Raw genomic sequence first — 12527 nt, 5'->3', positions numbered from 1 at the left:
GGTGTATAATACATTCTAGATATTATTCTAACTTCTTTTCAAATATTTAGTCCTTTATTTCTCATAAATTCAATGAGATAGGAACTTCTCTCGTGGTCCAGTGGCTAAGACTGTGCTCCCAATGCATTCGATCCCTAATCAGGGAACTAGATCCCACATGCTGCAACTAAGAGTTTGCATACAATTAAGAGTTGACATGAAATTAAAAGACACTTACTCCTTGGAAGGAAAGTTATGACCAACCTAGATAGCATATTGTAAAGCAGAGACGTTACTTTGCCAACAAACGTCCGTCTAGTCAAGGCTATGGTTTTTCCTGTGGTCACGTATGGATGTGAGAGTTGGACTGCGAAGAAGGCTGAGCACTGAAGAATTGATGCTTTTGAACTGTGGTGTTGGAGAAGACTCTTGAGAGTCCCTTGGACTGCAAGGAGATCCAACCAGTCCATTCTGAAGGAGATCGGCCCTGGGATTTCTTTGGAAGGAATGATGCTAAAGCTGAAACTCCAGTACTTTGGCCACCTTATGCGAAGAGCTGACTCATTGGAAAAGACTCAGATGCTGGGAGGGATTGAGGGCAGGAGGAGAAGGGGGCAACAGAGGATGAGATGGCTGGATGGCATCACTGACTCAATGGACATGAGTCTGAGTGAACTCCAGGAGTTGGTGACGGACAGGGAGGCCTGGCATGCTGCGACTCATGGGGTTGCAAAGAGTCGGACACGACTGAGGAACTGAACTGAACTGAACTGAAGAGTTGGCATGGGCTTCCCTGATGGCTCAGATGGTGAGCACTGAATAGATGCTTTCTGACTGTGGTGCTGGAGAAGACTCTTGAGAGTCCCTTTGTCAGCAAGGAGATCAAACCAGTCAATCCTAAAAGGAAATCAACCTTGAATATTTATTGGAAGGACTGATGCTGAAGCTGAAGCTCCAATCCTTTGGCCACCTGATCAGAACAGCTGACTCACTGGAAAAGACCCTGATGCTAGGAAAGAGTGAAGGCAAGAGGACAAGGGGACGACAGACGACAAGATGGTTGGATGGCATCACCAATTCAATGGGCATGAGTCTGAGCAAACTGCAGGAGATGGTGAAGGACAGGAAAGCCTGGCATGCTGCAGTCCATGGGGTCGCACAGAGTCAGACATGACTGAGAAACTGAACCAAACAACAAAACTTACCACAAAGAAAATATACAGGATCTATGAGAAAATATTAACCTTCAAAAAGAAAAATATCTTGAAGAACTACAGAAAATGTCTCCTCTGAAGTAGCCTTATTATTAAAGAACAGAAATGTTTAAAATTTTTCTATTCATATTTCCAACAACATCCAAAATGTCATTATGTCTATAAGCCAGATTTACAGATGTAATGAAAACAAAACAATGAATGGTGTGGAAAGAACACATGGAAATTTTTTTTAAATAAATAAATGCTGAATTTAAAACTACAATCAAATCAGTGACAGATGAGACAATAAAAGAGATGAAACACAGAGAATAAATCGGGGCCCAATATATTTACAATATAAACCCTAGTGTAACAGAATAAAAGCACTGACAATAGAAAAAACTTTCTCATGTTAAAGACCTTAAGACTATAGATCAAAAGGGTTCACTACATACCAGGCAAAAATAATCAAAAAGTCTAACTTTGAATTTATCCAGTGACATTTTTGAGAGCAAAGAAAAATATCCTATAAACATGCAGGCAGGCAGTGGGAGGGATGGGTTATAAAATAAATATATCAGGCTGGCATCAGACTTCTCCTCCACAAAATTGAAGACCAGGAGATACGGGTAAAACTTTGAGAGGTTAAGTTGAGAGGAAGGGAAAGGAATGGATCCTAGAACCTCATTCCCACAGCTAAGTTTATATGAAACTAGATAGACACATACTCAAACTCAGAGGCACTCAGCAAGTGTAGTATCAAACCCCTTCCTGAAAAATCCACTCAGCATCACAGTCGCAATCGTCATCTACTAGGGCTTTCTGTACTATCCAATACAGCAGCCTCTGTGGCTACTGAGTAGCTGACATGTAGCTAGCATAATTGAGGAACAGATTTGCTTTGGTTTTATTTAATTTTAGATAATTTAAATAGCTACATGTGGCCATGGTTACCCGTCCAGCAAAGTCTAAATATCTAAGAGATAAAGAGCTCAAGAATGAAAAAGCCATGGTACAAAAAGTATGCAATAAACAAGTTAAACAAAAATATCATTATATTTCATTAAATATAAACTATCCAAAATATCATTATAGCTATGGTTTTAAATATTATGCAAATATCAAAAGAATTCTTATAACCTAATATACACAATAAAAACATTAATAATTCTGAATCTAAAATCTCAGATTATATAAGCCATGTCACATTTCACATTGGAGGAAAGAGTAGAAGATACTGTTTCATTCTTAACATTGCTAATCAAAGGGACATGGTTCATTTTGTTTGTTTTTTTTTTAGCTATAAGGGTAAAACTATCTGAAATAAAACCAGGATGTATAACTTTAAAATCACTCAAAGGGAAAAAAAAAAGAACGTGAGTGATCTAAGAAGATGCTCAGGTGACCATAGCAAGTGAAAAACAGTAAGTGGAAAAATCAGTATACAAAACTATACACACAATATGTCCCAACTTTTAAAGTCTGTACAAAAGATGGCGGGTTCGCGGTGAGTAGCAGCCCAGATGACTATAATTGCCTATCCCTCAGCCAGATCCAGTGCATAAAAATGAAGAAACACATGATCTAGTACTGAAAACCAGATTAGAAGAAAAAAGCGAACACTTAGAGCAAGGACCCATGATAGAACAACTCAGTAAAATGTTCTTTACTACTAAGCACCATTGGTATCCTCGTGGACAGTATCACAGACGTCGTAGGACACTGAATCCTCCAAAAGACAGATGATATTAATGTTTTCAGGAATCAAAGAGGAATGTTACCCTGGATCTCATTTGCCTTTTGAGAAGATACAATTGGGTGTATTCACTAATATGTTATATAGTAAAATAATAATAAAACATCTTTTCATATTAAAAAAAATAAAGTCTGTACAAATAATAAAAACTGAAAAATATGCATGGAAATTTAACAGTTGTTGACTATGGGTGACTGTTTTCTAAATCTTCTACGTGAGCAATACTATTTTTATAACCAAAAAATTTAGCATAAAAAAGAAATAAGGGACTTCTCTGGTGGTTCAGGGGTTAAGAATCTGCCTTCCAATACAGGGGATGTGGGTTCAATCCGTGGCTAGGGAACTAAGATCCCACGTGCAGCAGGACAACTAAGCCTGTGCCCCACAGCTAGAGAGCCTGAGCATCACAAATGAAGGGCTCACACAGCCAAAAAAAAATTAGTTAAAAAAAAAGAAAGAAATAGAAGTATGGTCACATACGTTTCAGAATTTAGCCAAACAGTACCGCCATTTATCCAGAAGACAACCCAGTATTAAGAAATTAAGCAAAAAAGACTGTGAGCAGCCAATGTATAAGTCACAAAGTACGGACCTAAAGTTTGGGTACCGTGTTCATCAAGACAGACCTTCGTATTTTCTTTTACACATAACTTAATTCCAACGAACTTAATTATCTAATGTTTCTAGAGCATTGGGGATACAGATACACTGAGAACAGTACAAAGTGATAGGCCTGGTCTAACTGTAGGAAACAATGATAAAAATTAAAGTATAAAACAGACACAGACATTCACAAAGCAGTCCAGTGGCAATTACGGCAAAAAAAAGTCTCTAAATAACTTAATATATCTCTATAAAGTATGATAATTGATATTCACCGTAACAACTCCGAGTTAAAGTATTCAGAGGAGGTCCTCTTGAATGCAGACTGTTTGGTTGAGGAAGTGTGAGAAGTTTCTATAGAATCTGAGAAAAAATTTGATCACCAATGTTTATAATAAAAATAATGTTTAAAGAGAACATCTTCAGCTATCCAGCACAACTCACTCCTGTGAGTTCCACAGAGTTGGAATTTTACTATATTGAAAAAGATTTTACGGTTGGCTACATCGACCAATACAAAACTGGAGAACAACCTGGAATGAAATGATTAATGACTTCTTTCCAAGGAAGTTTAAAACAAGTAACTATAGGCATGTCAAAATCAGCATTAATGCAACAATTGCTACTAAATGCAGCTGAATTGTGGATGTTATTTTGGCTCTAATCCATGTTTGAGCAGGATTTAGGTACCTTGTAGATACTTATTACCTATTAAACTCAGTAAGCTCCATTCCATCACACAGGACAAATTATGAACCAAAGAAATATTTATTCTATTTCCTTTACACCTGCCTCTTGTGCTGCTGACTTCAAAAGTGATACGAGAAAGACAAGGAAGAACTGATTACGTTTGTATCTGTGAAACAAAGACTATGCAAACTGTCAGCACGCCATTGTTTTTGTTTTCAGTGTGGTTATCACAGTGCAAAAACAAAATGATAACTTCTACTCCTGAAGCCTGATTATTTGAAAATAGACCTGAATATTTCTTCCTCTTTCAATAAGGCAGTAAATGTCCTTCACTTTACTTATCTATAAGGTACTTATTTGCTGAAATAGACTAGTTACTATTTCTATATGAGAACCTGACAGAATCTGAGGAAGATGGTTCCTGAGTTACTCTAGAAATCTCTCACTGCTTTAATATTTGCCCAAAACCCAAGATAGCATTAAAAAAGGGGGTGGGGGGAATCCCCACCTTCCACACATCTCTAGTACTAAAAACAAAAAAGCATAATCACAATACTGGTTCATGGTCCTTTGGAACTCTGACCTCTCCAAGCTTCTATTTGTCCTTTGTTCCTTTTCCTTTTAAATAGTCTTACTGGTTGTTTTATCCTGATTACAAAAGTAATGCATGGTCATTGTCATGGTTCAAACAACATGAAGATGTATGAAATAAAAGTAATAACCTCTCTCCCCAACCTTCTCTTTCCCCTCCCTAGAGAACCAATTTGGGAGCTTGGTGTGTATTCTTTCTTACTCCTTCTTAGGCTTACACAAATATATATCAAATATGGGGTATTTTTTTTGGGGGGGGTTGTTTTCAAACAAAAATGGTATGTTATTTATACTGTTGTGCATCTTGCTTTTTAGTCTCAAAAATACGTTATCAACACTTCCTAAGCCAATATATAAAGATCCACCTCACCCTTTTTAATGGTTACAAAATATTCAGTAAGATGGATGATTCCACAAGATATCATCGCCTGACTTCTCCCAACTCATGGGCACTTACTATGCATCCTGGTACATATACTACGGGCTTCCCAGGTGACTCAGACTCCACCTGCCAATGCAGGAGAAGCAGGTTTGATCCCTGAGTCAGGAAGATCCCCTGGAGAAGGAAATGGCAAGCCACTCCAGTATTCTGGAGCCTGAGGAGCTATACGGTCCATAGAGTTGAACACAACTTAGCCACTAAAACAAACAAACAAAAATATATACTTCATGTTCTTTACTTTCATTAACACAGATTCCTAGGAGTGGAGTTTCTTGGTCAAATGTTTAAAATTTTATCCTTAAACAAAATTAGTGTTAGACCTTCAGCATTTCTGTTCCCTTCATTATGCAAAATCCGGCATAAACCTTTCATAATGCTTTGCATTTCTTATTTTTCAAAGCACACCCATTATGTCAAAAAACGCCCCTGTCATTTATGCTCTTGTAGTTATAAATAAATAAATGCTAAAGTTACGGCTGTGATGGCCAGCACTAAATCACTGTGCAAATGCTTATGCCTTGGTTTATGAAAGTAGTAATTCATTGTGGGAACTCCACCCCCACAGCCTGTGGCAGCACTCTCACCCTACGACTCCCTCCACTGAGTAACAATATAGAGATCAGGACCTACGTATTTTCTCATTGTCAGCAGTTAACCTTAAAAAGTGTGTGTGGGGGTGGGTGGGGGAAGACAAACAGCAACAGATGATAAATTGGTAGCCATTACGGGTTTCTAATATTTACAAACTGTTTGTAGTACAGTGAATAATTCTGTTGGTCTACAACAGAGAGCGTGTTCCATAAAAAACAAAACCTACAACCAATATGTTGCTATGATTACACAAACCTTTCAAAAGTATATTCTTCAAACATTTTTCAATAGAATTATTGGTTGAATTCCACGTTCACATTTTTTTCTCTACTTCAGATTCAGGCTCTAATTACACACTTTAAAAAAAGGGGGCTTTAAAGTAATACATTAACCAACATAGCTCCTTAGAATTTAATCTTGGATTGTTCTATATATTCCAAAGACCTGAGCACCAAGAGAGATTGTTAAGACACAGCAAGTTTGATACAGAAGTATGTGACATGCAATTAATCTCCATTCATACTCTGCTCTACTTGTCAGCAAACAAAGGTTCTGCTTTAGGAGGAGATCTGAAGACTTCAATTAAAAACAGTCAGCTAACAAGAAAATAATCTAAACTAAAGGAAGGTGGCAGGTGCAGAAATGAGTTGTTTACCAAAGTGTCAGTTTTGAACAATAAAGAACTGCACATCAAAAATGCTGAAGGAGTGGATGTCATTGTAAGCCTCTGAAAATAAAAAGGAATTTTCTATCAAGGCTGTAAACAAAATGTAAGTATAGTTCAACTAGTTTGTAAAACAGGTTTCCTCTCAACAAATGACAGATATCAATAAAAAGAATCTGTTTATATCTTCAACTGCAAGGCAGAATGAAACTTTTTGCCACAGTTCCTTCTCTCCTGGAAACCACAGTACAGACTCTCTTTATATTTGGAATTATTGAGCCAACAGCAGACGGAAAGGCTGGATTCCTTCTAGACATCCAGATGATGCTCTTTTACCCCACAAATACTTTTCTATTCTGAAAATTTAGATTTACTCAGGTAGCAAGCAAAATAAATTTTGGAAACTTCACCTCATAAGAAATACGTAGTTGACAGCTTTTATGGAAGCAACCCAGAATGGAAACAGCACTACAAACAGACTGAAAAGACTTGCCAAATATTTGATTAGGAGGCATTTATACCAAGATAACATGGTAATGGAGATATAAAACCAATTAAACTGAGAGAAACTGAAGAGAAAAAAAAATACTGCTTGCCAAAAGTATGACCTGCCGAAAACAGGCCATCTGTTAAGTATGTGTCAAAAACGTCACCTCGATGCCAAAAGGCTTAATTCTGAGCAGTTTCCTCCTGGGACCCTTATGCAAACACAGATTCCAGGTCCCCATCCTTCCAGGAAGGTCGGTTACAGGAAAAGCAAATTATTAATACCTTTTCACCAGGAAAAGTGGGAGGCAAGCAGATCTTGCCCATTAGCAAAAAGTGTCTCTGGAGTGTTACAGCGGGATGTGTTGTTAGTGAGTATGGCCTTAACTCTTACAAGGACTGATGGGCTCTATGGTTTGAGGGTGAACACACCACAGTGGGGCACTTCTAGAAAGGCAGGAGATGTAACACTGGGATCCGGCCGCCCAGGGGCAAGAGGGAGTCTGCGGGCGGGTGAAGGGGGCCTGAGGTCTGGATGTCCAGGCCTTGGCCCACAGGAGCCCATGAGCCCTAACAGCCCCGTGAGACCGTGGGGAGCTCTAAGAGCGAAGGTTAGGGTTCCCTGTGAAGGGACAGAGTCAGGGCTAGAGAGGGGCCAGCGCGTAACCCACAGACGCAGGGCGTCCTGAAGAGAAAGGGACAGGTTGAAGGCCAGCTACGGCGGCCCGGGGACCTTGAACCCGGCCAGAACTTGCTGAGAAGCCGGGAGGCTAAGTGGGAGGTGGAAACGCCTCGAGGAACAAGAAAATGTGTTACTAGGAGTGAAAGGGACCCCTGAGCGAGGGGTGAACAGCTGGCTCTGCAGAGTCAGGGCTCCGGCAGCAGCCTCGAGCTTCTACAAGGCGGGAGGGAGCCGACGGGGAAGGCCGGGGAGCCGCTGGCGTCTCGGCTGCTGCCGGCTCGGCACGTGCGACTCCCGGCGGGCTCGGCGGCGCCCGGGCCAGCGGGGCGTTACCTTCCAGGAGCCAACGGATCTCCTCGGGGAGGGCGGCGGCGGCCTGCATGTGGCGGGCGGCGGGAGAGGGCCGGACGGGCGGACTGGCGGGCGGGCGGCTGCGGCGGCACCTGGCCCTCAGTCGCCGGCGCCGCGGGGCCGAGCCGCAGGGCGGGGCGCGCTCAGGAAGCGGCGCGCGGCGGGCGGGGCGCCTGGGCGGCGGCGACACCTGTGAGCGGGGCCCGCGCCCCTGCTCCCGCGCCCCAGGGAGGAGGTGCCCGCCCCGCGGCCCCCATTCCCTGTCAAAACAAAGACGCGACGCGACTCCAGGCACCTCGCCCCCGGGAGCTCCCCATTCTAAGCTCCGGACCGCAGGCCTCGCCGGCAGGTGGAGAAGCCACCGTGGGGCCGAAATGAGGCGCGAGGAGGCGGAATCCGAGGACAGGGTCAGTCCCCGCCAAGACGGGCCGCAGTCATTCCCGGCCCAGTTCGCGAATCCAAGCCCGGAAAACCAGGGCAGAACCGTTGGTCAGGCAAACCAGGGCTGTTGGAGGGAATGATCATAAGTCCCAATAAATAATCTCAAGTCACCAACTTCAGGGAGAATCAAAGCAGTCCCGCTGCACTGGAAACAGGGAGGCAAAGTATCCCTTCCTTCCCTAAGGCTAAAAGGATGAGAGGAAAAAGAAGCGGTAACCCAGAGAGAAAGCTAAAGGAGAGGAGCATCCAGCCCTTTCCCTGTAAGAGTTTAAAAGGCAGGAAAGTAAAGGACAAGATAACAAAAGTGGGCTTCCTTCTCATTCAGAGTATGTAGGTGTCAGGTGTCCTAGCTGTGATATCCTGTGATATTGCACAATGTTACCTGGGGAAACAGGACCACTCTGGATTATTTATCACAACTTCTGTGAATCCACAGTTATCTTAAGTTTGTTTCTTTTTTTTTTTTTTTTTTAAGTATAGGGCAAGTATCATGAAAAAAGTATAACGTGCCATGGGTGATACAAGGAGGGAGATGAATATAGAAAAGGAGGGAAAATGTGTGTGAGGTTTAGTGGTGCATGTGGCATATGAGATGGCTCTGAAGACACCACACTTTGAAGGGGCAAGGGGGCAGGTGGAAGGACAAGAGTGAACAAAGATGGAAAAGCCTTCTCCTGCTTAAGGACAGCTTCTGGCTGGTGTAGGGAAATTACAGTTGTCAAGAAAAACTGAAGTTCTACTGTGAAGGAACTTGAAAGGGTGAGGATTCTGAACTCATTTGAGTGGACACTGAGAGCCACAGACAAATTTTGAGACGGGGAGTGAGCTAACCTGAGCCCCTGCACTTCTCACTTCACCTCTATCAGTTTCCTCCTTTGTAAAAAATAGAGTTTCTGTTATCAGATTGTATGTACACTAGAATACGTGGAAAGGATTGGGAGTAGTAAGAGAAAGGAAACAGAGAAGATGGGTGAAGTGGCTTTTACAGTAACCTCGGGGGAAATAATGACAGAACCGTGGATGTGGGGATGGGGGGCAAGGAGAAACTGTCCAGAGGACTCCTGGAAGCAGTTCCTGCCTCCAGGCATAGCTTTCCCTCCAGAGATAGTTTCAAGTTTGGGGCTTGATCCTTTAAAGGGTCCAGCGGCTTTGAGCCTACATCTAAGTGCTGCAACCTGAAGAGGAATGATGCCTTGGTTTCACGGTCACCTGACTCACCTACCAGTTGCAGTAATTGGGGTGGAAGTGTAGGGGACAGAGGCTGGCTAGAGTTTCTGGGGAATCTGGCCCCTGTTGCAAGGCGTCCTTGCCCTGGGAAAGTTAACATGGGCAGGCTGCCTCCTTCAGGCTCCAGAGTAAGACCAGTTCCCCACTGGGGCATTTTTCCCACACTCACTGCTCTTTCTATAAAATTGTAGCTGCTCTGGAATCATTTCTGAGTACTATGACATGTGTTAAAAGGAAAGGGAGCTCTGTGTACTACAGTTTCAATTTTTATTAAATCTAAAACTGAGCTAAAGAGCAAGGGGAGCACAGTCCCTCCTATATGTAACCCCAGCACTTTGCCTTGCTTTCCTCTCAACAGTGGGAGGAAATTTGACAACCTCCCTCCCTTCCTCAAGAGTATTTGTCAAATGCTGAAATAGGCTACAAGTTAAAGGGTTGTTTGATAAAAAGCAATAAACTCTGGTAATTGCACATCCTATCAGGACTCACTGCCTGTCATAGCTTACTTATACCAAGGGAAGCAGCAGAAACTCAAGGCAAAGATATTCTACATCCATTCTGGGTGCAGAGACATGGAGTAGAGGGAGGTGCACAGTTGGGTAGTGTGCGGTGAGTGGCAGATTCCAATACGCCATTGTCATGTTGCATCAAGGTTCCTCATTGCAGACAGAAACCTGCCTCCACACATGAGTGCAGCCCCTCCTTAATCATCTGAGGACCCTGGTTCAACAGTCAGCCTCACTCCTAATGACATTCTGTTAAATGGACAAATTCCTTTGAAGCCTTGTCCTTCTTTGAAATCCAATTTTGCAGGAAGCCAAATCTGATTGGGGGTAGCCATGGAAACCACACTGAGGAGTCTTAGAGGAGGTGGAGAGAGGCAAGGCAAAATGTGATAGTCAAGAGTCTTTTACTGCTCTGTCGGAAATATCAAAGGGATCTGGAGAGGTTGGCAGCAGACGAGTCGCTGCCCCGGTCCTGTTTGTGTGGCTGGGTACCATGTGGCTGTCATGGAAGTAAGCAGCCAGCTGTCTCCACACACAGGCAGGGGGATGGAGCAGAATACACAAGTCCCAGGTCTGTCTGCCTCCCTCTTCTTCCCCTCCCCCCAAACCCAATTCCAGCAAGATCCTAGCATCCCTTTCTTAGCTATCTCCCCTTTAAAGGCTAACAACAAAAGAATGACAAGGTTAAAATACAAGGCCCTCACAGATAAGAGGTTCTTTGGAGCAAAGGCCATGAAATTCATCTGAAATTCCTTGTAATTAGATAAGATAAGGGTATCTAAAGAGATGCAGAGCAGCTGAAATGGACTCCACAGCACAACACGCAGAAAGTCTACCACCTGGTCCACAGGGGCCCCTCCCACACTGTCAGCAGACAAGGCACAGAAAACAGGGCCCATGCTGGCCTCTCGGCTGCTTGGAGATGCCATCTTCATGTTCTCGTGCCAGGTGGGCACTCACTAAATATGCATCCATGGGGTGTTCGGAGGGTTCAGTCAGGAAGAAACAAAAGCATCTGGCACCCAGAATGGCATGGGGCGGGAACAACTGCAAGCAAAGCAGGAGCTGGCTGGCACTGCTCAGCCCCAGGTGAAATGGGTCTGGAGAGGAGACTGCAGAGGGCAGCTCTTGGGCTTTATTCCGAGTTGGTTATTGATCCCTGGATTCTGGGTCACGACATGCGGCCGAGCTGACGTCTGCCCTGTGAATGTGCGGCCGCTGCATCTCAGCCCCTTGGTCCCAACCCCATCAACCGGGTTTATTGACTCTTTTATTGACGATGCTGGGGCCTAATGAGGACAAGAGCTGCACACTTCATTAAGGACCGTGGAAGGAGGGATGATGCATCCAGCTGGTGCCAAGAACCAGGCTCACGGCATGCTTGGCAAGACCCTGGAAACCAAGCCTCATGGCACCCTTGAGGCAGAGAAGCTGGACACAGATGCTTGCTTGGGCTCTTCGCTTAGTGGCCTTAAGATACAAGGTTTTCATAGCTTGCCAGAAGCCTTATTTTTACCAATTAGCTAACCTTTTGATTTAGGAGGGTCCTGTTATGCACATGATGCACTTCGATGGTCTCCCTGCTCACACTTCCAGATTCTTTGCACTAATACAACAAAATAAACAGGTTCTCATATCGTATCAGGGAACATTTCCAAAACAGGTTCTCAGTGAGGCCCAGGCTCGGAACAGAATGAGAGACTATTAAAACTCAGGAATTTTCAAGGTGATTCAAATTTAAGATGAGGAACTGACCTAGTGCTCTGCCCAGGGCCACCCAGCTCACCAGAGGCGGTTCTGATACTAAAATCCTGGTTCTCTAGTGCTGGTCCAAAGCTCCTGTACAACTGAACACCTGAGATGGATAATCATAGTCCAGAGATTACTGAGCAGCTCTGTGAAACCGTCATAGTTGGTCCCCCTGCATCTGAATGGTAACATTTCTCTCTTTGTTCTTTATATTTCTATCTCTCCCTTTATTCTGTTTCTCTGTATTTCTCAATTGGGTTTTTTTTTTTTTTAATCTTCTTTGCCTATCCCTTAGACCACATTAGACATCCCCTATGGATACTGCTGAGCTGAACACAGGCCCTAAAGACCGGAGGTTGCTGACTCTGACATTCTCTCGCTTTGATTGGTTCTCTTGGGAATCTGAAGTGGAGGTGGGGTGGGGGTGCATACAGAAAGTGTCAGCTGCAGCAGATGAGGCTGCGCACTGTCTGAGTAGGATGCGCAGGCAGTCTGTGGGGTTAATCTGCATGAGAAGCAGGTGGGGCCAAAGCTAATTTTTTAGGCTAGATATTTGCAGACATGATAACTTTG

General features: G+C 43.5%; 1 protein-coding gene across 1 annotated transcript in view; it reads right to left on the bottom strand.

Annotated features, from left to right (window-relative positions):
- SKAP1 (src kinase associated phosphoprotein 1) overlaps positions 1 to 8153 on the bottom strand; it is a 306061-nt gene extending 297908 nt beyond the window's left edge. The window contains exon 1 of the mRNA XM_002695944.7: positions 8014 to 8153. Within this exon, the coding sequence (XP_002695990.2) occupies positions 8014 to 8062 (49 nt within the window). The 5' untranslated portion in view covers positions 8063 to 8153. The remainder of the gene's footprint in view (positions 1 to 8013) is intronic.
- Between the last annotated feature and the right edge of the window lie 4374 nt (positions 8154 to 12527).

This window comes from Bos taurus, chromosome 19, assembly GCF_002263795.3.
Source record: "Bos taurus isolate L1 Dominette 01449 registration number 42190680 breed Hereford chromosome 19, ARS-UCD2.0, whole genome shotgun sequence".
NCBI lineage: Eukaryota > Metazoa > Chordata > Mammalia > Artiodactyla > Bovidae > Bos > Bos taurus.
This window is presented reverse-complemented; position numbering and strand designations above follow the sequence as displayed.